The 22,862-nt window shown below is 50.1% G+C and overlaps 2 protein-coding genes across 13 annotated transcripts; one reads left to right on the forward strand and one right to left on the reverse strand.

The window, feature by feature from the left end:
• Nucleotides 1-7: 7 nt before the first annotated feature.
• On the forward strand, nt 8-18,947 carry mcf2a (MCF.2 cell line derived transforming sequence a). Of its 12 annotated transcripts, none has more exons than XR_014117534.1 (30): nt 13-522; nt 4,065-4,133; nt 4,417-4,531; nt 4,780-4,870; nt 6,577-6,696; nt 6,927-7,043; nt 7,208-7,357; nt 7,633-7,754; nt 7,918-8,032; nt 8,120-8,239; nt 8,333-8,524; nt 8,711-8,902; nt 9,165-9,336; nt 10,313-10,395; nt 10,606-10,688; nt 10,922-10,988; nt 11,094-11,209; nt 11,734-11,803; nt 11,895-11,987; nt 12,105-12,197; nt 12,719-12,844; nt 12,987-13,208; nt 13,503-13,595; nt 13,680-13,758; nt 13,867-13,936; nt 16,011-16,111; nt 16,487-16,599; nt 16,710-16,858; nt 16,982-17,177; nt 17,478-18,947. XR_014117534.1 is itself a non-coding variant. In XM_027019156.3 (30 exons), exons 1-30 carry the CDS (start codon nt 432-434, stop codon nt 17,516-17,518), a joined length of 3,330 nt encoding a protein of 1,109 aa, XP_026874957.2. In that variant the 5' UTR covers nt 19-431; the 3' UTR covers nt 17,519-18,947. The 12 variants fall into 12 exon arrangements, 8 of the variants coding, with proteins under 8 accessions (XP_026874962.2, XP_081555044.1, XP_026874958.3 ...); XR_014117535.1 differs by having other exon boundaries at nt 14-522; nt 16,710-16,819; XM_027019156.3 differs by having other exon boundaries at nt 19-522; nt 16,710-16,819; nt 17,074-17,177.
• On the reverse strand, nt 18,855-22,637 carry f9a (coagulation factor IXa). Its single transcript, XM_027019174.3, has 8 exons — nt 22,240-22,637; nt 21,816-21,991; nt 21,679-21,703; nt 21,414-21,527; nt 21,173-21,304; nt 20,707-20,990; nt 20,461-20,584; nt 18,855-20,290 (listed from the first exon to the last, which is right to left on the reverse strand). Exons 1-8 carry the CDS (start codon nt 22,304-22,306, stop codon nt 19,710-19,712), a joined length of 1,503 nt encoding a protein of 500 aa, XP_026874975.2. The 5' UTR covers nt 22,307-22,637; the 3' UTR covers nt 18,855-19,709.
• Between the last annotated feature and the right edge of the window lie 225 nt (nt 22,638-22,862).

Genomic DNA, 22,862 nt, shown 5'->3' on the forward strand with positions numbered 1-22,862 from the left:
ATGCGCCGGAGTTGGCTGCGCGCCTGAAGCGCGAGCTTCACTCGGGGGCTGCAGCACTGGCGCGCGCGCGCACACACACCCTTCAGTCAGAGAGGGACGAAGGAAGGTTTCTGTTCTGGCTTGGCCGATCGCAAGCATCTGCAGTTTGTGATGGGACACCATCCTGGCCGTGTGTGAGGAGAGCCGCGTTTTTATCTGCGTCGCCTGCAGATTCTCCTGCATTGCCCCGCTCTCCGGCGGAGCTCGGACCGGGAGCGTCCGCTGTTTACTCCCCTTTCCCCACTGCTTAAGGTGACTGGGGTGACAGCCGGCCAGGCAGAGCCGAGTCCCGTCCCCCCGCTCTGCTTTTGGGGACCTAGTGAGGACCAGGGAAGGATGTGAGGGTCCAGCAGACCTTGCGGCGAGGTGCTCTCCTCGGGTACGGCCAGGGGATGGACCCAGCCTCCCCTCATGAGCCCCAGGACATGGAGGGCTATTACAGCCTTCTGCAAGCCGGCTCTGAGCTGGAGAGCACGCTACAGCGTGAGTACACACACACTCTCTTTGTGGTGAAGTTTATCTGGTGTGTATACTATGGGGTCCCACAGTTCCTGTTACTCTCTAGGTTGTACACCACCAGGTTTTGCTGTTTATTAGATGCTGATTGCTGTCAATTCAAGTGCCATCCAAATTGTGCTGCTTTCAGGATTACTTGGGACCCTACTGAAACACTTTTGTCTTTTGCCTGGATTTGATGTTCATAATGGTCTTTATGATATATTTTACAGCATGTAAAAAACATTTGCAGTGATCCTTTTACCCTAATGCACATGTTCAGATGTCACATGTATAGTTGTTGCATGCTACACTGCATTAAAAATAGCCTTCACTGCTTTTTTTTTCTCCAAAAACCTAATCTCATAAGTAGACGTTGGCTTGTGGGTACTGTGCAAGCCGCCAGTCAGGCTCCAGATTCCGGTCAGCTTGGTGAACGTGAGCTGGGACGACAAGATCCCCGCCTGACTTCACGGAGGAGTGGCTCCCGCCACCCCGGCCGCTTCCTCCGCTAGCGGCAACCTCTTCCCCAATGAGTGACTCAGCATTTTTGTGCTGCGTCCGTGGCCTCTTCCTCCCCCTGAGGCCTCTCCTCCTCCTCACCCTGCAGGAGGTGCTACAGTACCTCAGAATAGTCGCCTGTAACTGTGTGATGGCTCTGTCCTGTGATCTATCGCTGTAAGTAATTATACAGGGGGCCTGAACGTGTTGACACCAGTCTCCATGGCGACACAGGGATGCCCGTGTTGCGTGCACACTTGTGCGGAGGTGGGGTGGGTTTGATGCCCCGTTGAGAGGGCTGTGCTCTAGGAGACTCCGTGAGCTGCTGCGTTGTCTCATCCACAAGTGTCCTGAACGTGCAGGAGCTCGAGTCTTCTGCACTCTTGCAGTTTTCATGCCATCTCCATTGGTTATGAAGTTTGCATGTAAATTGTGGTTGTGAAGAATACACAATGTTTTCTGTACTCCACAACAGAGACTGCATGAATTCAGACTGCCTTCGCATGCCGACCTTAACCTTTCTGTTCCATATACACTCACATCTGTGTACACACTGTACTTACACCAACCCTGTAACTGTAAACACACACACCCCTGCGACTCCACACTGTGTTTAAAGCAGGTATATTGAATTTGCAGTATTTTCTGCTGTATACTTTCATTTCCATTTTGGAATTATGGGTTTTACCTCATACTAAACGTAGGGTTTTCTCCAAAGTAGCATAAGATACGATGCCCCTTATTTATGTAATACTCATGTTATAGTATAACACAGTTATGAGAATGAGCTTCTTGGATCTCCATACCAATTCTGTGCAACGCGTGATGAGGAAAAATGAGATCAAATCAACAGTTCATTTAACATTTAAGTGAAACAGCACACTAGACAGTTAAGTGATTCTGTCTGGTGTAGCAGTTTTAAAGATAGATGAACACAAGCTTTCTTTAACTGAATTCGCTGTTCACACGCTCACAGCACTAATCCCATTTGATGCCAAGGTCCTTTGGTTTAAAAAAAAACAAACCTGCTGGCCTCAAAAGAGACCTAGATTTGTGTGTGTGAGTCTGAGCACTTGCATGTGACACATTGCTTTACACATTGCTTAATTTCAGCCAGTGCAGTTTCAGGAACAGAATACACTGTAGGGATGTAGTAGATTAATGAACTCTAATCTTGCCTGGATTATCACAGTTTAAGCATACACACTTCCGGTTCCAAACTACACCAGAGCATTGCACTTAGATAATGTGAATTCTGCTCTTATGATAAAATTGTGACCTTATCTGAGATGTGGCGTTTTTGATTCAGCTACAGACTCATGCACACTTGTTGATACAGAGCAAATACCCACTTCTGAGTGCAAACAGCCTCTCTGCGCACACACACACCCAGTACTAGACTGAGAGACTGACTCTCTTGTGTGCACTAGGATAGGCTGCGTATTTAGAGAAGACAGTGTTGGGGTTTTTGCTGCAATGTTTGTTGAATGGGATCCTGGAAGAACAAACAAGAGATCAATGACACGTACCTGCGAAAACGTGCGCTCACGTTCCGCTCAGAGCACCGCATAGCAACGTGATATTTGACGTCTTTCTGTTTTCACACGCGTGGAAGTCATCTGATATTTAAGTTGCACACGGCCATTTTGCATAGTTTACATACACCTCATTGGCCCATCTTAGCTATACGGTACGCTTTTATTGCCACGGGGTGGATTTCTAAGGGATTTATAAAGAACTGAGCGTACATGCAATTCTGCAGCCTGCCAAAGCTGCTTGGTCTCTTATCTCCTTTCATAATAGCTGCCTCGTGATAGAGCAGCTTGCTTTGGCAGACCATCCTGCATTCCAGAGGCTTTGACTATTAGCACAAGGCTTCTCGACTCACTGCTATGAAAATGCTTTTTTTTAATGATTCAAACCGTTAAACCCTCCGCTGATCACCACATCATTAAATATCTACCGCAATATTAAATATCTGAAATGGTTCAGCGAAAGGAATGGCGCCGTAAGAATGAGGAATGAACCGGCGGTTACGTAAAAAAAATAAAACCATTGTGATGTCTAACTATACATCAGTAATATGTTTCTAATAAAACATGTTGCTAATAAAGTGGGTGTAAGCTACCTACTAAAGCTTAAAGATAATTAATATGGAAAATGTTCGTGGCAAACCGTTCTACTGGTCCCAGCACCCTGCTACACACAAACTATCACTTTTCCTTCATACACTCATACAGTTTTAATGTCCTTCATTTATTATTTACAACCGAGAGAATGTTATATTGCCACCTGTTTTACAGGCTAGGAGTGAGCTGCATCAGTATTAAAGGTGACATACAAGCATAAAGGTGCTCATATAGGATAGATAGGTGCATATTACAACCCCATTACACTGGTAAGAAGTCAACCCGTGCAATGGACTGCTCTGGACTGTATCGTGCTGCTGGCGTTTCTGTGTCTGAAATGTGATCCGCACGTGAGGGCATCGTTAGGTCCCGGGTTGTGGAGCCAGCGCTGATGTATTATGAAACTGGACACCCGTCCGCTGTTGTAGGCCTAGTGTCATGAAGCAGTAGCAGGCCACCGTCCTCGGGGCGTCCCGGTGGCTTTGGCAGTCGGTCCGGCCGCTTCGTCACCACGTGACGCTTCTCGCCGCGGCCGAGAATATTCGGCCAATACGCTGCAACCCGCTCAGCCCATCACGCTGCTGACTTGTGCTTGCAGATTACGCCTACTAACTTCATCTCAGGTCTTCATGACCAGCAGAATGTGACGCGTTACCAGTTCTTCACCATCTGAGTCGGTTTGGTTATGCTTTGCTTCACAAAGAGCCGTCTCCTCCATCTCAGTAAATATGATATGTCTTTTTATACCAATAATGCCGTAGTTCTTCCACGCGAACACTGGATGGCGCTGTAAGTCATACGTTGTTGGATTTAGGCACCTGGATTGTTGCATGGCTCCCATCGCACATCACACCAACTAATTCTCATTAAGATGCATTGCATATCTCTTTGTATCCTCAGAGGTGACTGTCCCTGTGAGTATGAAAGAGGTGGCCGGCTATATCGAGAAGCAAGTGGCTTATTTGTCAGGTGAGGGACCGCTTAGGTTTGCTTTCGCAGAGCTTCACTGGCTCTTTCCTGTAACTGGCTCCGAGATGGAGACTTCTCATGCCGTGCTTGCATGCAGAAGATAAATGTTCTGTACCTGCTCATGACTTTCTCATTTCCACCTTTGCCAAACATTCAGTGCTCACAGGCACTCGATGCCCAGAGCTCTGCTTGGTTCCTGCGGAAAACGTACTGCAGCGTCGGCCCTGTCTGCGACATATTTGCCGGACAGAGGCCCGCTAACCTTGTGGAGCGGTCTTTGCAGGGGGCCGTGGTGCGGAATCCAGTGTCATCATCACTCTGCCGGAATGCTCGGATTTCAGCGACATCCCAGAGGAGGTTCTGGCTAAGGTCCTCACGTACCTCACGTTGATCCCACGGTGTGTGCCTGATTCATCCCACCCTCCCTGTTCTCTCTGCAATGCAGCACCCCAATACCGGCTTATGCATTCCAGCCACGTAAAAAGCCTGTGTGAGCTACCTCTGCTCACACATGTTGCCCCAGTAATCTTCATACCAGTAACCAGCTAAGCACTTTAAGGATCTTGGCCATTTCTATGACATGCTGTTTCTGTTCTTCTAAGCTATGCCTCTGATTTGCTGTATAACGCACTGCTCATGTTTTCAGAGCACGGCAACCTGGTGTAAAATTTATCATCATTTTAGACCGAAGACTGGATACTTGGACCTCCATCAAAACAGCACTTGCAAGAATTGCGGTGAGAGAACAGTAGTTATGAAAATAGCAGGCGAGCCCCCACCCTACCCTTACACCACACCTCTGTTTGACAATATGCACAGATTGTCACCACTGTATCAACATATGGCACACTAATGTTAATATTTAACGCTGAGTCGTTGCTACCCACAACGTGCAGGGAAACTTTGGGGTTGGGGGGGGGGGTCCTCTGTCACCGTAGCTGTCCATGGTGCTGAACTCGAGTCGCATACGAACTATTGATGCAGTAGTCGTGGTGCAGTACGTTATGTTCAGCATGAGGAAAAGCGTCAGGGGGAAAAAAAACAACTCCATGCCGGACCGCTGTGTGATGCTGGCATCCAATAGCCCACTCGCTGCGCAGGGAACGTAACCTAAGCCTGCTGCGAGGGTACAGAAAGGATCCAGGCTCTTGGATTCGAGAGCAAGGGCAATGGAAGAGACTGGGCAGATACGGACTGTAGTCGCCGCTGTCACCCCTTCGTGGTCGCGCCGACGGACCGCTGACTACAGCGGGTATCGCAGAGGCGGGATGTGCGAGGCTCGCAGTGTCGTCTGTCCTTTTAAGACCTCCAAGAAGACGGACGAGCGATGCTGCAGCCGAGGGCTGCCCAGGATTCGCAGGTCGTCGGTAAACGTCCCTTCCCTTTGCTTTGGGTCCCAACCGCGCCGGAGAGTTTGGCTAAAAGTTGAAATGCGGTTTCGAGGCGATCCCGACACTGCGGAGAAGGCTGAGTTCAGCTTGGTTACGCAACTGCTGCCGTTAGGGCGACGCTTATATGCTTGAGTTAAATCTTTGCGTGGTTTTGAGGCTAACCGACTGATGAAACGCCGGGTGTTATTACCAGTAAAACAGAGGACGGATCAATGTCACGTGTGACGTATAAGATCACCGTTCCCATCCTCGCGAACAAATACCGTGCGTTTTGTGTCCGTTTAGTGCGTTTCTTTCGTCTCTAATATTTAGTCGTACATCCAGCCTGTTTGTTTTGCACATGTGTGCAGTGAGAGTAAGTGGCGGTTTGGTAAAGCGAAGCACCGGGCATCTGTCGGTGATCATCCGATAGTGAGACCGTTTTTACTTCTCGTTTCGTTCTTATACATAAATGTGAGACTCTTCCTTCCTGGGTTTTTTTTATTTTTTTGGACCTGCGAGCGGTTAATCAATAAGTTCAGCGTTCTGCAAAGTCAGTGTACCTGAGCTGACAGCGGGGGAAAGCGAGGCTGCTTTTAGCATATACAAGCTCCTTGGGATTTAAATTTAAATTTAGATTGAGTAGGAGCAGCATTTAAACTTAGATTTAATTGCATCTAAAATTAGGATGCGTCTCCTCTGCAGCTGCGATTTCTTTAACTAGCTGTGGTGTGTCAGTATCCGTACTGTCACTGTGAATGACGGGCAAGGCTAATAGATAGGCTAATAAGTGCCAGGGATGACCGGAAAGATGTTATCAGTGAATAGTGCATTGCTGGGATACCCTGGAATGCTTTTCATTGGTTGGCAATTTGTCAGAGCCCAGAGCAGGTTTGTATGTTCAAAACGTTGCATTGCAGTTCAGTCCCTGTTGATTCTGTGTGTGATGTAAGTTTGTTAGCATAGTATGGATCTTTAGAAGCAAACACCTTTCCAGCCTCAGCAGTGAAAACCATAATCGTTCCATAATTGACTGTTAAACCTGCTACACTAATGCTACTGTTCTCTGTCAGGCCTCTTTTCCAGGGAACCTTCACCTGGTGCTGGTCTTGAGACCAACCAGCTTCTTCCAGCGCACCGTCACCGACCTCGGCTTCCGCTTCAGCCAGGACGATTTTATGCTCAAAATGCCGGTACGACTGCACGGCTGCTGTGGTCCGAGCCGGTCCTGGAGGGTCATGACCCTGCACAGTTTAGGGCATTTCCTGGACGAGTCCCAAAGGGCCTGGCGCGTGGCTGACGTTAAAGCAGGGAACACACTGTACCGTTCAGTGCCGAGAGCCTTCAAGACTGCATTTGAGTTGTGCTGATGACATCAGAACTAGCCACTGGTCAAAAACCATGTGTGTGTGTCTCTTCTCAGGTAGTAATGCTAAGCTCTGTCACTGACCTGCTACGCTACATCAGTGAGAATCAGCTGACCACTGAGTTCGGGGGCACCCTGGACTACTGCCACAGTGACTGGATCGTCCTTAGAACGGTTCTGACCCACACTACCCCTCCACCCACTCATGGCCCTGCCCCTCATCCCTCGCCCAATCACAGCCCTGCCCCATATCCCTCACCCTTTCTGACAGGCTCTGGTACCTGGCGTAAGCCGCTCTGATCGTAATGCGCGTGACGTGCCCTCTCTGTTCTCTGAAGGCCATCGAGAGCTTTGCAGTGATGGTGAAGGACATTGCGCAAATGCTGCAGGCGTTTGGCACGGAGCTGGCCGAGACGCAGCTGCCGGAGAAGAACAGCGCCGTGGAGCTCTTGCTCCTGGCCCACACTGAGAAGTACAGGAGACTGAAGGTACTGACGAAAGCCAGGAACACCACCTGTCCCGCAGGCCAAAAATACCTCTACCTCTAAATCTTAGGCGGTGTCACTTTGTTTACATTTCGTGCTGGTCGGGTCTGCATGCACGCTCGCGTGCTTTTCCTCCGCACCGCGCTCCTGCCTCTCGGATCGCGTTAGCCCGCTTCTTCCTGCCTCCACTGCAGACAGACAGACAGACAGACAGACAGACAGACAGACAGACAGACAGACATGGCACGTGTTGTTTGTGTTGTGGTTTGTGAGTGCAGGATGCCATCAACTCAGTGATGAGGGAGGGCCGGCACCTGCTCTCCAGCCTGGAGGCTTCTGGGAAGGAGGAAGACCAACACGTGCACTGGGACATAACACAGGACTGGGACACCGTGCAGAGGTATGCAGCACTCAAAGAAACCGTCCCCGCCGATAAATACGGACGCAATCGTGTTTGCGGTCTGATCGTTGAAGACAGAGCTGTTTCATGTCGAGAGCCGAATTGGACTGTTAGTGATACAGAGCGCGGACGAGACCAGCTCTGCTTTGGCATGCTCCCGCAGGTTGATCGCCCAGCTGAGGGACATGGAGATGGCTTTCGACGGCTTCTTCGACAAGCACCACCTCAAGCTGCAGCAGTACCTGCAGCTGCTGAGATACGAGCGAAGCTTCCACGAGGTGCGTCGCTTCCCCGAGCCCCCGCACGAGGGTCAGAGCTCCCGCATTTGCTGCTGCCTGTGCTGTAGCTTGCCTTGACTCTTCCAGGCGACGAGCGCATTGGAGAAGCTGGCCAGCCTGGAGAGGAAGGTGGTCGCCACCGGAGACACGCTGGGCCTGATCGGGCAGGCCAGCAGGGAGCTGGACGTCCTGGAGGACCGAGCCCTGGTATCTTCCCCGTCCCCCGCGTCTCGCTCCCCCTCACCCACGCTGTGTCTGGCCATGTGTCCACGTGCGTGAGAGTTGGTTCTGGTTCTCCAGGAGGAACTGGGTCGTGCGCAGGTGATGATACTGCAAGGGCACCAGCTGGCGGCTGGACACCACTACGCCTCGGCGCTGGTGGTGCAGCGGTGTAACGAGCTCCGGTACCACTGCGACACTCTGACCTCGGCGATCAGGGCTAAACGCAAGACCCTCGCACAGATGCAGACCTTACTGCAGCTCCTGGAGGAGGTCCGCCACACACACACACACACACTCTCCCCTTCAGTTCCTTTCAGCAGTCACGTGACACGAAGGCTTAAGAATAACCTGTTCGTGTTTCAGATCAATGATCTGAGTATATTTCCACAGTCACGAAAGCCTTGTTTTTTTTAAAGGATGTTTTCTTTTTCCTCCGCTGTGTTTCCTGTCGGACAGGCCCAGCAGTGGTGTGATGAGGGCACTTACCTTTTGGCCAATCAGCTGGTAGATAAATTACACTCTAAAGAAGTGGCTCAGGCAGCGCTGAGAGATATCCAAAAGTTCCAGGAGGGGGCGCCAGTGCTCCTCAGTGCTGGCCCAGACGAGCTCATTGTGGAATATGAGTCTGTGCTCACTTCTCACCTACAGGTAAACTGTCACTGCAGAACACTGTAATTTTTGTTTCCCTTTCTTACAGTGGCTTGCAAATAAAGGCATTTGTTAGTCCACAGATGTCTATAAGGTATTCCATTCTTTGGTGCTAATTAGGTCAAAACAAATATGATTATTTTGTTGTAATTACCTCCTGATATTTGGATCTAATTATAGGCCGAGCTTGGCATTTTCCGCATCTATTAAAACAAAATATATTTAAGTGTCGTTAAATATGCGCCGCGTTTGGGCTGTCAAGACTCACATTGAGAAGACGTTCGAGAAACACGGCTCGGTGCAGAAGCTGATCCAGGCTCGGCAGAGCTGCCTGAAGAAACTAGCAGACAAACACAAGAGGCCGGTCCGGACGGTGGCCCCCCGAGCGGACCACCCGCCCCCCGCCAAGTCCCCGGTCTTCTCCCCGAGACACGGTACGCTGACACCGCCACACCTGCCCAAGGCTTCACTTCCACGGTCCATTTGCTGGGAATCTCCCGAGCTTCCGGTTTGTGAGTTACAAGGGGCGCTGAGTGCGGTATGTCATTAATTACTACAGCGGTGGCCTTTGCACTGCTGGCATTTCGAAAGGCTCTGAGAAGTCCTCCGACATATCGTGCATTTTATTACAGTGTCTCGTGCACAGCACAACCACAGTAATAAGACGGGAGGACATAATCACAGGAATATTTTGTCCATATTGTGCTGCTATACTAGTTAGTGCCCCTTAGTAGTATATCGCCCCCCCCCCCCCCCCCCTCCGGACCCAGACCATCATAAGTGCTCCCTTCTGTGGACCAGACCATCATAAGTGCTCCCCTCTGTGGGCCAGACCATCATAAGTGCTCCCCTCTGTGGACCAGACCATCATAAGTGCTCCCCTCTGTGGACCAGACCATCATAAGTGCTCCCCTCTGTGAACCCAGTGCCCAGGCAGTTGACCTGAATGTAATCAGGTCTTCTGACGCACTCATAAAACACACTATAATCCATTCCCACCGCACTCCCCTGCTGATCGAGGTGACCTGGTCCCAATCAGGGTCTTCACTACTGTACTCGGAAGACACACTGCAATCCTGCTAGGGTTTCCTGGCAACCTCCCTCTGGAAAACACATCAAAACCATAAAAAAAACCTCCAAAACAGATTTTCTTTTTAAGGGACATATCTACAATCACCAAGACTCTAATGATTCCCCTCCTACACATTACCTTGTAACGTATACATGAACAGACCTGTACACAAACGTCTCCATGACAGACGTGACATCACATGTCCATGGCGTTCCACACTTTGATCCCAGCAGCTTGTGTCGCATCCTTTCATGTGCTCCTCCCTCACCTTGGAATTGATTCTGTTCTCTGGCTTCCTAAACTGGTAATCATCCTATTGATATTTCCCTGCTCCACAGATTTCAATTCCAGTTTGAAATTCACCTTTGACCTCTCACTACCAGGCAAAAGGGCGTCACGGAAAAGCCTTACATCCCGGAAGGTAACGTGACACCCTAGATGACTTCACACAGTCAAGACTGTCTGCGCCTGCATTCGTCATATTACTTTGCACTTCCTGTTTTACGGTGGCCATGCAACTTGCACTGTAATTCACCGTGTGCCTGTACGTGCGTGTGCCTGTATGTGTGTACGCGCGCGTGCGTGTGTGTGTGTGTAATAATCGCAGTGTTTTGGTGTTCTGCTGGCTCAGATCGAGGTGATGCACGAGTACCAGAACCACAGCTCCCTCTTCTCTGCTGTAGACGGGGAGGACAGTGCAGAGCTCCTGAAGCGGTGAGTCAGCCTCCTGAAGAGGTGAATCAATCTTTTAAAAACCCTGTGCTTTACATTTGTGGTTAACAGCTTGCTCCCTCATTCATTCTTTACATTTGCGTTTAGTACTGCGTTTATTACTGAATGTACGAAGGACACACGGGAGATCAAGTGCAGTGTTCATATAGCTGTGTGCGTGTGTATGTGCATATGTGTGTGTGTGTGTGTGTGTGTGTGCCCTCACCCTTCTCTAGGCGTGTAATGAAGGAGCTAATTGAGACTGAGAGAACATACGTGGAGGAGCTCCTGGCTGTGTTGCTGGTAGGAACATTCACACACACACACACACTCTGCTCTGCTGGTTTTCAGTGCATCTGATGATTGTCGTAATACTGGCGGGAGCGCTAAGGTGCGGCTGCCTTCCAGGGTTATAGGGCGGAAATGGACAACCCCTCCCTCTCGCCTCTCCTGCCCATCAGCTTACGCAACAAGAGGGACATTCTGTTTGGAAACATGCCTGATATCTACAATTTTCACAGCAGGCAAGGACACGCGTGCACACACACACGCGCACACACACACACACACACACACACACACACACACACACACACACACACACACACACACACATTATCTTGCCACTGAGAGTAATAGCAAAGTAATACAGCACAGGATAAGTGATTCTTGTTTCCTGTGAGATAAAACGTGCTTGAACCAACCACCTTACACACGCACACACACACAATCACAGTAGCTAAGAGCACATTTTCCTCCCCCCACTTCCAAACGCAACTCATCCGGATTATGTAGCACCATTTGCTAACCTCTCCGGAATCACTTCTGCCCGCTGGGTTTTCGGTGAAGCTGCTCCAGGTCATAAGCCATGCTGCCAATTAAAGCACCTTAATTACCCCTGTGTGGCTTTGTGCCAACACGAATGTATGCACTCACTGGATCTCTGTTACTCTGGGGGTCTTGAGGTGATAGTCAGCTTCAGTGCACCTGGGATGCAGGGATCCAGAATAGCTTCCCCTGTGTCTGATCAATGACCTCTGATCCCCAGGGTCTTCCTACAGGATCTGGAAAGCTGTTTGGACACACCGGAGGCTGTGGGTGCACGCTTTCTAGCCAGGGTGAGTGTATTCAAGTGTTTGGATCCAGAAAGCAAGTTTTCCTTTGCTTCAGTGATGCAGTGTGTGTGAATAACTGCACGTTTCCTTTCAGAAAGAGAACTTCCAGGTATATGAATGTTACTGTCAGAATAAGCCACGCTCCGAGTCTTTATGGGGACAGTTTTCTGACTGTGCCTTTTTCCAGGTACTGCACATGTCATACTTTCGTCACTGTTTGATTTCTGTGTTGACTGTGTGGATGTTCTGTTGAGCATTATGCCTGTGTTGAGGCGGAACCTTCTCTCCATGGCCGTGGTTTTAGGAGTGCCAAAGGAGACTGGAGCACAAACTGGCTCTGGATTCGTACCTGCTGAAACCGGTGCAGCGCCTTACCAAGTACCAGCTCTTACTGAAGGTCAGCCCAAGTAGAGATAACACACACCTGCTTGTACACAACACCAAACAAGGCGAGACACTGCTTGGCCCCCGGAATCCTCCAACTGTTAAACTACAGCAGTGGCAGTGTGCAAAGTTTGCAATGATGATATGACGTCTGAATTCCCAAAGGGTATTAACTTTTTGACATTAGACTCATAACATCCTGAAAGTATATATATCTAATTTTATATATATATATATATATATATATATATATATATATATATATATATATATATATATATTTGTAGCTACTACACCTGATTATCTCATTTGTGGCTAAATGGCTATTATGTAAACCTTTTATTCTAGTAACTTTTCAATTGCTTTGAAATGCTTTAGAGTGTATATTGCTTTATATTCTTTTATAGTGTTCAGATATTAAATGTGTTTTGGCATTAATTCCGTCCTTTGAAAGTGTACACTGATTTGTATCAGGTTACAGATGCCTTATATGTCTTTCCTCTGTATGCCCACGTGTGCATGTTTGTTACCCAGGAACTGCTGAAGTACAGCTCAGGCTGTGAGAGGGTCTCTGAACTGCAGGGGGCGCTCTCTGCCATGCTGGACCTGCTAAAATCCGTTAATGACTCCATGCACCAGATCGCCATCACAGGATATGAGGTGAGTTTCAGGGCCGGAGGCTTTGAAGATATTACGGCTTCCTCCGGTGCCTCCGTGCTGGACTGTACCGTATGCGGCTAGTTTAGCCCGTTGCTGTGTGATGTTCACGTGTCACACCCCACCCCCACCCACCGTCCTCCAGGGCGACCTGAGCGAGCTGGGACGTGTTCTGATGCAGGGCTCGTTCAGCGTGTCTATCAGCCATAAGAGGGGCACCACGCGAGTGAAGGAGCTGGCGCGCTTCAAGCCCATGCAGAGGCACCTGTTCCTGCACGAGCACGCGCTCCTCTTCTGCAAGCGGCGAGAGGAGCACGGCGAGCACGCCGACAAAACCCCCTCCTACAGCTTCAAGCACTGTCTGAAGGTGGGGAGCAGAGAGCACACACTGGGGTGTGGGTGGCTGGCTGGGTGTGTGTGTGTGCCCAGACACACAGGTGTTGGCCCTTAACAGATGGTTTTATGGCTCATCTGTTGGAGTTTTGTTGTTAATAATAGCTTGGCAGGGGGTCATTACAGACCTCCCCAAATGAATCGCGTCTGTGTCCCGCGTTTGGCTGTGCGCGCGGTTCCTGCCGCGCTGTGGGACAGAACGGGATGGGTGGGTGTGGCCTGTGCAGCCCTACTGTGAGAGGGTCTTACCACCGTTTCCGCTTTTCAGATGAGCGCGGTGGGCATCACGGAGAACGTGAAGGGAGACGTGAAGAAGTTTGAGATCTGGTACAGTGGCCGAGAGGAGGTGTATGTGGTGCAGGTGAGCTCCTGGTGGGCTGGAGGTGTGGGCTCGCCCAGTTCACTTTCGAACGCTCACGCCTTCCTTCTTGTGCTGACTCCGTAGGCACCAACAGTGGAGGTGAAACGTGCCTGGTTGAATGAGATCCGAAAGGTCCTCACCAACCAGCAGAAACTCCTCAAAGGTCTTTGTTACGATGGGGGATAAAATCGGTATAACAGACTGCCTAGTTTATTTTAACGCTTGTCAAACTTATTTTACTCTCTTCTCTCCAACCCTATGATTGGCCCAGAGGAATTGCGTCAGTCCAGCTCACTGGCCGACCAGATGCAGCTGTCTCCGCCCTTAACCCTCTCTGAGAGGTAAGGGATTTGGCTAATTGAGTGTGCGTGTTTGTGTGTGCTGTACACCGAAGCTTAGCAGCACCGCTAGCGGTTCTCGTTAGCCTTTGCTCCTCCCTGCCTAAGACACCCTTTATTTGAAACGCCCGCGTTAAACCTACGCATCCCGACTACTGTACTACGGCCCAATCCCATTTATTAGTTTAACCCCTAGCCCTTGTATTTTGGTTGTCCCCTTGGTTGAAATCTTCCCCCGCGACATGAGAAATAGTTCAAGAACCTCATAAGGCGTAATTAGTCCTTGATGGCTTTTACAGAAACACCCGGGCTGTCATAGTCTCCCTTGCATGGGCTGTAGGCATCAAATTCCACGCATGAACCGGATTAAAAAAGAAGGCTGCTTCGCCCAGGCTGTTATCTGCCTGCACGCCTGCCAGTCTGCATGGCTGTTAGAGATGCGGGAAGGTTAAGCAGCTGCAAGGCTTCGGTTACATTCTGGGCACTGTGGGCCTTCAAAGGGAGGAATACGACATGAAAACATGCCAAAATGTGGGCTTGTTCGCTAACTAGCTAACTAGAGATACTACTAACGATTTTTTATGCTTGTTATGGGAAAAAAAAAAGCATCATAACGCACTGAAATGAGGTTTAGATAATACAATATTGTAATTTTGATATATTTGTGAACAGAGAAGGTACTCACATTTGCAGGTTTCTTTGGCCACTCCGTTTTGCGGGTGATTGGGAAGACATTCTGGGAAGTTTCTCACACCGCACTGTTTGTGCCTCTGTGGTCCATGCAGCCTTGATGCTGCACAGGCCTGAAGAGGGGAACTGGGATTGGGCCTAATAAATACACCATTCCAGACTGCCAAGCACAGTTTATCAGCCCTGATTAGCCTGGTCACTGCTGGTCAGTTTCTGACCATGAGACTGCAGCGAGATGGTCTGGTTTCAGTGCTAAACCGTACACCTACACGGGGTTTCTAATAATAAATGAGTGTTTCTAATAAAGTGGGCGGTAAGTGTGCATTTACAGCAACTGAGCTCAGGTGAGTGTGTGACTATGATGATGCCAACGACGATGACGATGGTGGGTGCTTGTGGTGGAGATGGAGAGGGTGAAGCCACTGTGTGTGGATGCCTGTCCCCCCCACAGGGCTATCCGGCCTCCCCGCGGCGTCCTTAAGAGCTGCCTGCCCCGTCTGGACCTCATGTCCCTGTCGGTGGGCGCGTGCGTGTGCCTGCGCGCCCGGAGTCCACACTTCGCTCGCCCCTCCCAGCGCCAGTGACGTTCCGTGGTAAAGCGGGCGGGCCACACTCTGACCACCATCTCAGCTCTCGCCATGTCATAGCTAACACCGCACGCCCCCACACACACACCATTGCGTGCCTGTCCACAATGCAGGGAACCTCTTCTCAGCCCCATTGCGCCATAACCCCTTCAACCACCCCCTGGAATTGCATGGAATGAAGCAGAGACTGAGTGCAGTGGGTTCCACCCCATGATTTTGGCTCTGGAAACCATGTTTTTCTAAAGGGATAGTTCAAACCACGCGTGCTAGCGGGTCTCCCAGTACAGGCTCATGTGGTGGATGGGTGACGTCACGTAACCGTCAGCTGATCCCAGCCTAGCGACCAGAACCGTGTGAAGAGTTGGTTGAAGTATCCCTTTAAGACAGGGCTCGCTTGTTCAAACAGGTGAATGCACACGTTTGTTTTTGGACGGAAATGCTTCAGTCGCACGAAGACGTGCGCTACGCAACGCGGCTCGGACCTTTGGTTCCATCTCCTCGCCGGCATGTGCCTGTGCTCTAAGAGGCAGTCGGTCACTCCATCCCTATGAATGCAGGCTTCTGTGTGGTTTCTGCTGGGCTGATGGACACTGTGGCTGGCCTGTTTCACAGAAAAGTTTGTCTTTTTGCTTGCGCGCGTGCGCGTGTGTGTGTGTGTGTGGGCATGTGAGAGAGAGAGAGTGAAAAATTACCAAGCAGAGTGCGAGTGTGTGTGCGTGCACGTGCACGTGTGTGTGTGCATATGTGTGTGCGCGCGCACGTGTCCAGTTGCCTTAGTGTATTGTCGTCCTCTGTCCCAGCAAGCTGCAGAGAGCGTCGGTCAGCTCGGAGGGGACCGAGTCGGCCTGCGGCAGTCCGGATCGGTGCAGGCGCTCTCCACGACATCGCCGCAACAGGCGCAGTGTGTACTGCACGTGCATGCACACACACACACACAAAACAGCATGCACACATGATCCCGCTGTGAAATCAAGATGCCCGCCCCCGCGTGCCTTGTGGTATTTAGGCCGAATATTAACACCGCCTACATCCGTACCTTATCGAAGACACAGTCAAGCACACGAGTTCTCCACTCACACATGTGCTTTTCCTCTGGGAACTCTCAAACAAGCTCAAAACAATCAAAGAATGTGTGCTCTTAACACATTACAATAGATAGTACATATATCTATGCCAGTTCATCTGTTTTAAGAGAGTCTCTAACGGTGTGTGTGTGTGTGTGTGTGTGTGTGTGTGTGTGTGTGTGTGTGTGTGTGTGTGTGTGTGTGTGTATCAGGCTGGCCAGGTGCTCCTCACTCTGTTGATATTTGTAAGGGTCTGGAGGATTGGAACAGAGCAAACAGGTTCTCCTACCTGTCTGATACAGAGGGGGAGATCGCTGCTCATTTGGTGAGTGTGTTGGATCTCACACCCTTGCATCTCATGCCCTCCTCAATCGAGGCACGATATACCCACCCAGTCTCTACCCCACTCCTCAATGAGCTCTCCATTCCCATCAGGCCCCAGGCAGGTACAAGGCCTCAGCCGACTACCTCACACATGAGCCGGATGACCTCATCATTAAGGGCGGTGATGTCATACAGCTGCAGCTGGAGAACGATGGCCGATGGTATGTCCCCCACCTACTCGGCTTTGATTACAGCTTCAGGTGTGCAGAATGTTCCAGAATATAGTACCATCGATACTTAAGAATAACTAGTAGTTTTAAGCGTCTTTGCTCCAGTTTGCTCTTCTACAACCCATCCCGCTGTCCGCCATCTTCCCATTGAAGGATGAGTGAACTATCAGGGAGCGTGGGCTCTCAGAGAGGACGTGCCGTGTTTGCATGGTGCCGTTGTGAATCGCAGCCCTGGTGTCCCGCAGGCTGGTGCAGAACCTGAGCCGGAAACAGGAGGGCAGGATCCCCGCTGCCAGGCTGCAGGTCATTCTGGGAGACGGCAGCAGAGGGCGTTCTAGCCAGCAGGGAGGTGAGGTCGCCATTCAGCGACCGGCAGTAGAGACACATGTGGAGTGTGTCCACAGTACTTCCGAACCAGGGGCAATTATGCATCTAAAACATGTAGTTAACTGGGTCAAATCACCATTTTTTGTTTGTTTGTTTGATTGATTGATTGTTGATGTTTTGCACAACACCAAGCATATATAGAGCTGTTCCTTCTTTAACTCTTAAATAAATTCTTAAATAAATACATCTTGTGCATGTTCAAGGCTTTTTCACTGTTACGGTAGTTCTCACCGTGTTCCATCCTGCTACGTGGTCCCCACAGAGCCAGTGAGTCAGAAAACGCGCAAGCTCAGCTCTCCGTAGAGGACCTCTCTCCCAGAGGCTGTCGCTCCCAGCGCTTGGTCACCCGTCCGGCCAGCTAACCATAATGTCTGAGCGTTATGGCTGATCCACCATGCTGCCGCGCCAGCCCTGTAACGTCTCAACGTGACGGCCTATCGCCCGCCAGGCCCGCCGTAGCACCCAAACGTCACGGCTTCGCTCTGTTTTCCGTTCTCCAAACCCAGACTGTTTCCAGGGAGTGTCTCCAGGAGTCTTCCGACATCAGAGACTGACAAAAAGACTGAAGCATAATAGACCTTTCCAGCATTCGGTCAGTGCCGCCCCTCCGGAGCCGTCTCCCAGCTGTGGACGCTCTGAGCTGTGACCCGGCAGATGTTTGCCCAGATGCACCCGGCCTTCTTCTTTTGGCACGCACGCAGATGCCCTGTGGACCTTTTCTGTGATTGCTGTTGAGAGAGGCTTGGGTGTTCAGGCCGGACTGTGGCCTCCCTCCTGTAAAACTGCGTGCGTTTTGAGGTGCGTTTGGTCCTCAACTTCTCCTGTCCTGCTTTGGCCCTTCTCTGTCTCAGAGCCTCCCTCTGTACTTCATATACTAGCTTTTCTCCTTCATTTTATTAACAACGTGTGAGAGTGCTACTATAGCTTTCCTGACCTCAGACATTATTTTAAAAGCACTTTAAACCAACTGTAAGTTTGTGGGGGGGGGGGACGCACTTTTTTGACTTACTGAAGTTGGTTGTTTTAAAAACAGCTGAAGATGCCGGTGGGCTGAGTTGTCACGGCTGGGTCTTAATCTCCGTGACGACAGTTTCTTTTGTGACGCAGACGATGGTGAAGTCATGAGTTATTCTGCAGGTTGAATTGCGCACACAGGGGCATGCGGTCAGCTCACTCGGTGTTTCGCATGCATGGCGTTGTGTGCACCCAGCCAATCAAAGTTAATCAAGGTTTCCTATCTGAAGAGATCATACCTCAAACATGAAATGTACCCACAGTGTCAAGCACTTAATTAAATATTGACTGCAGACTTATATGAATTTAGCACATCAAATCAGGCTCCCAGTTGGAGGGCTGCCTTTGATATCCCAGCCTTTGAAGTGGAAATGAGTTCCGCGAGGCAACGGAGCATCTCCAATGTACACATATCTTATGGTAGTTATTTATTTATTTTGCTATCAAGTTGTTCCCTCACGGCACAGAACGCTGCACCAGATTGTCGAAGGCACGTCTCCGTAATTCCCCAAATCATTTCGTAATACCTCAACGTTATTCCCATATTTATATGCCTAAGGAGCACTAAATTATGTCAATAAATTAGTCATGATCTATGGGGGAGGGGATATTTATGCACATTGACTTTATTGTGAATGTGAATGTCATTATATGATATTGTTTTTTACAGTCCACTGGTAATTGTGTTTACATAAATAAATTGTTTTCTAGACATTGATGATCGGAGACCCCTACATCCTTCCCCCGTTCCTCTCTCTCTCTATCTCTGTCTCTCAGAAGTATATTTTAACTGTACAACTTAAGTCGTCTTAAGTCATGTAGGATAACGGAGATGACCCAAACACAGAGGGAACGCTACTGGACGTGCTGAGAGGCCCAGGCAGGACTGCTATCAGGTTTCCTGCGGTTTTTTTCCTGAACTGGGCCACTTTTCGGGGCCACGCCGAAGCTTTAAGTAGGTTTGAACCTTCAGATGTTCTCAGATCTCCCTCACCGCTCCTCGGTGCGGACTTGCTTTTCTCGCTCCGTGAGATTCAAAACGGAGGCATCTGAGCATCACACGAGAGCACCTACGACAATTGTGGAAGCTTATCACAGTCATATTATTACTTACATTCCATGAATATGCTCGTATCCAGAGTGCCTTACATATGTTTTATCTGTAGACTGTGCGCGCTCCCTAGGAATCAAACCCATAACGCGTTTGTCGCGATCGCCTTACCCTTTTTTTGCGTGCACTACATGAGGTGCACATGCACATGAGGTTTGCGTGCACACGTAAAGGTAAGGAGATGAGAAAACCTCCAAATTAAACTCTCCATTTGTGCCAGTGTGTCAGTCAGAGTTTTACCAGCCTTCTTCATCTGTTGATGGCAAAATTCATACTGAAAAATGTATTTTATTTTATTTTATTTTATTTTATTTATTTTTACTAATGCAGTCAAAAGAGAATCAGTGATCAGAACTGCAGTCCTTGTAATTACGGCTCGACGTCGTTATACGGCATTTTTTTGGTGATCCCCATCACGTACTGTATCCATTTGTAGTAGTTGGCCACGCGCGTATACACGCCGAACTTGCCCTTCTTGGCGCACTCCTCGCCCCAGCTGACGATGCCCGTGAGGAACCAGGTGTCACGGAAGCGGCTGGCGTGCGGCCCGCCGCTGTCTCCTTGGCACGCGTCCTTGGCGCCGTCCGCGTAGCCGGCGCAGAACATGTACTGCGTGATGCGGTCGCTGCTACTGTCCTTGCACTCGGAGCGCTCTACGTAGGGCACCTCGATCTTCTGCAGCGCCCCAGCAGGCCGTCCGTGGAAGCGCAGCCGCCCCCAGCCGCTGACCATGGCCAGCGTGTCCGAGTGGAGCAGGGCGTCGGTGAAAGCCTTGGGCCCCAGGCACACGGGCCGCACCTGGTCCGAGAACAGGACGGCGGCGCGCAGGCGCAGCAGGGCGACATCGTGGTTGTACGCGCTGACAGCAGGGTCATAGCGCGGGTGCAGCACGGCCTTCTCCACCTCCAGGTCCTGCTCCGTGCCCTCGCTTCTGGAAACGTCGAGCTCGCCTGTGGGGCGGGACGTTAAGCCTGAGCGAAATAGCTTGCTTAGTGTCAGCCAACCTCACTTAAATGCTGCAGACTTAATTACAAAGACCCTGAGGCACGTGTCCCGTTTTAGAAATAAGCTGTTCGGCAGTTCAGTAGATCTTTTCCTGTTAATCGGAGCCCACTCTTACCCACTCTGACGAAGAAAGCATCCTTCCTCTCTTTCAGACAGTGCGCTGCTGTAACGACCCACAGCTCACTCAGAATAGACCCTCCACAGAACACCTGCTGCGTGGAGCGCACGACCAGCGCCACCTAGAACACAGCAGTCTGCTCGCTTAGACGCAGCATAAAACACACATCAGCTTTTCCGCTCACGGAGACTGCGGCGAGCCTGCTCAGACTCACGAAGAATACCCTGAGACTGCTCTCCTTACCTGCCAGGGAATTTCTCCAGGAGATGCCTGGCTTCCGCCAATAATCCGGATCCTTGTGTTGGGCTCCTCCGTGGTGTTATACGCCCATGTGTGTTGTCTAAGGCGAGAGAGCCGGAGCCCCTTGCTCCTGGCCTGATCTCCTGGGCTGGCAGTCACGTTGGTAGCGTTGCCTCCGGGACTCACAGCTCTGGTGTGACGGGTCTCTGTACTGTTGCCTGAGAGGGAACCTAAAGATCTTGCGAAGCTGCCCATGCTCAATTTTCTTATTCCACATGGAAATTTCACTGGGAACACACAAAAACAAACAACGGATCTCCGAAGGCCACCTCATCAAAGGCTTTGTCTAAGGTGACATGGATAAAAGATGAAACTACGGAAAGGCAAGAGGCAGAGGGTTCAAACATATTCAGTCTCATTTGGGGGCACAGCAGGCGTCGATCCGCGGACAGCAGTGTAAATCGCTCACCATCAGGTTGACATTTGACCTCCCCCACCAGCTTGTAGCCAGGAGCGCAGGAGCACTCGGCTCCGCGGGGCCCCCCGGGCGAGCAGAAGTGCGCGCAGCCGCCGTTGTTGTGATCGCACTGCCTCAGGGTCACTGAAGTGTCAACAGAGCATGACTGAACCTGAGGTGCTGTTGTCAGAATCGCGTGGGGAGTTGCGCCAGCTGCAGGGCTGATCCTGGGTCAGTCGTGTGTGGTCCTCACCTATTTCACAGTTCCTTCCAGTGAAGCCTGGCTGGCAGTTACACGCGTATGTCCCCCCCTGGTGCTCACAGGCACCCTGGTTCTTACACGGTAACGATCTGCACTGGTTCCCCTCTGAAGGACAAAACACAATGTGTAGTAACAAAAAATGTATATCAATATATCCTGCTTTCACATTTCATCTCATGTCCTTCCAGCTGATCAAATGCAAACAAATTGAATATTTGAGTCAATACTGCAGTAAATGATTAAGCAGAAAACATACCAGCATAACCTGCCCAAAACTCCATCTGAAAAACAAGGCACGAGACGACATTTTTCTACACGGTTGTGAAATGGACATCGAGCAGTAGAGGACTCTGGGATTACTGGGACTACTCTCGTTTCTGCCGCGGCACTCACGGTTTTCTCGTTGTTTTCGAAGGCCTCCCTGGCCTCCTCCAGGGAGCAGCTCTCTTCCATGCACTCCCTCTCCACATTGCCCTGAAGAAACTCCTCGAAGGCGCCCGTGTTGGCACGCTTGTACCGGCCTAGGACATCGTCCGCCTCCTCCCCGCCCAGAAACACCAGCCCCGGAGCTTCAGGGAGACGGAGAGAGGGAGTAGGGGACCGAATGCCGCATCCGATCTCTCAAAGCTAAACGTTCAGCGTAGACACTTTTCAGGTAGATAAAGATTCGTTGCCCAATGCGTATCTGTTTACCGGCGGAAAGCCTAAAGGTCACTTGGAAAGCGTGGCGCTCGTGTAGGTTCTCTCCACCTTTTATGCCAGTTTGCGTGGCGGCGAGCCGTGGCTGTGTGTGACGTGAGGTGCGGGAGGGTCATACCTGCTGAGGTGCGGAAGCCCTCCTGTAGCAGCGCCCATGAGAGCAGAAGCAGAGACAGTGGCGCCATGCTGCTCAGAGCGGACCTATTCCTTCAGCACACTTCAGTGAGGGCCAGACCACCTCAGCCAGGACTCCAAAGTACAACAGAGTGTTTGTTCTACACACGCAGCCTGTTTTGCGCTTTTAGGACATGTGTGCGTGTGTGTGTGTGTGAGACAGAAAGAGAGAGTACGTGAATATGTAGGTACATGAAAGTGGCGTTATTACACGCTCCGGTAAATATGAACAGTGCTTCTTTTCCCTGATTAGGTCTGGCAGTGGATTGTAACTACACCTTTATTTGAACTAAGCTTTAATTGGGCTTTAGCTACTTGAACTCAGGTTATCTAAACCCAGAGTAACTAATGCACCTTAGCAAGTACAGGGACATGAACAACAGGAAAAACACAAATAAACACAAATAAATCCATCAGTTCATGTAATGAGTGTTTGATCATTTAAACATCACATGAATGCTTTTAGTAACCTATTTGCATATTTTATATATATATATATATATATATATATATATATATAGTGTGTGTGTGTGTGTGTATATATATATATATATATATATATATATA

This window comes from Electrophorus electricus, chromosome 16 (assembly GCF_041902795.1).
Source record: "Electrophorus electricus isolate QZ-2024a chromosome 16, ASM4190279v1, whole genome shotgun sequence".
In the NCBI taxonomy this organism is placed as follows: Eukaryota; Metazoa; Chordata; class Actinopteri; order Gymnotiformes; family Gymnotidae; genus Electrophorus; species Electrophorus electricus.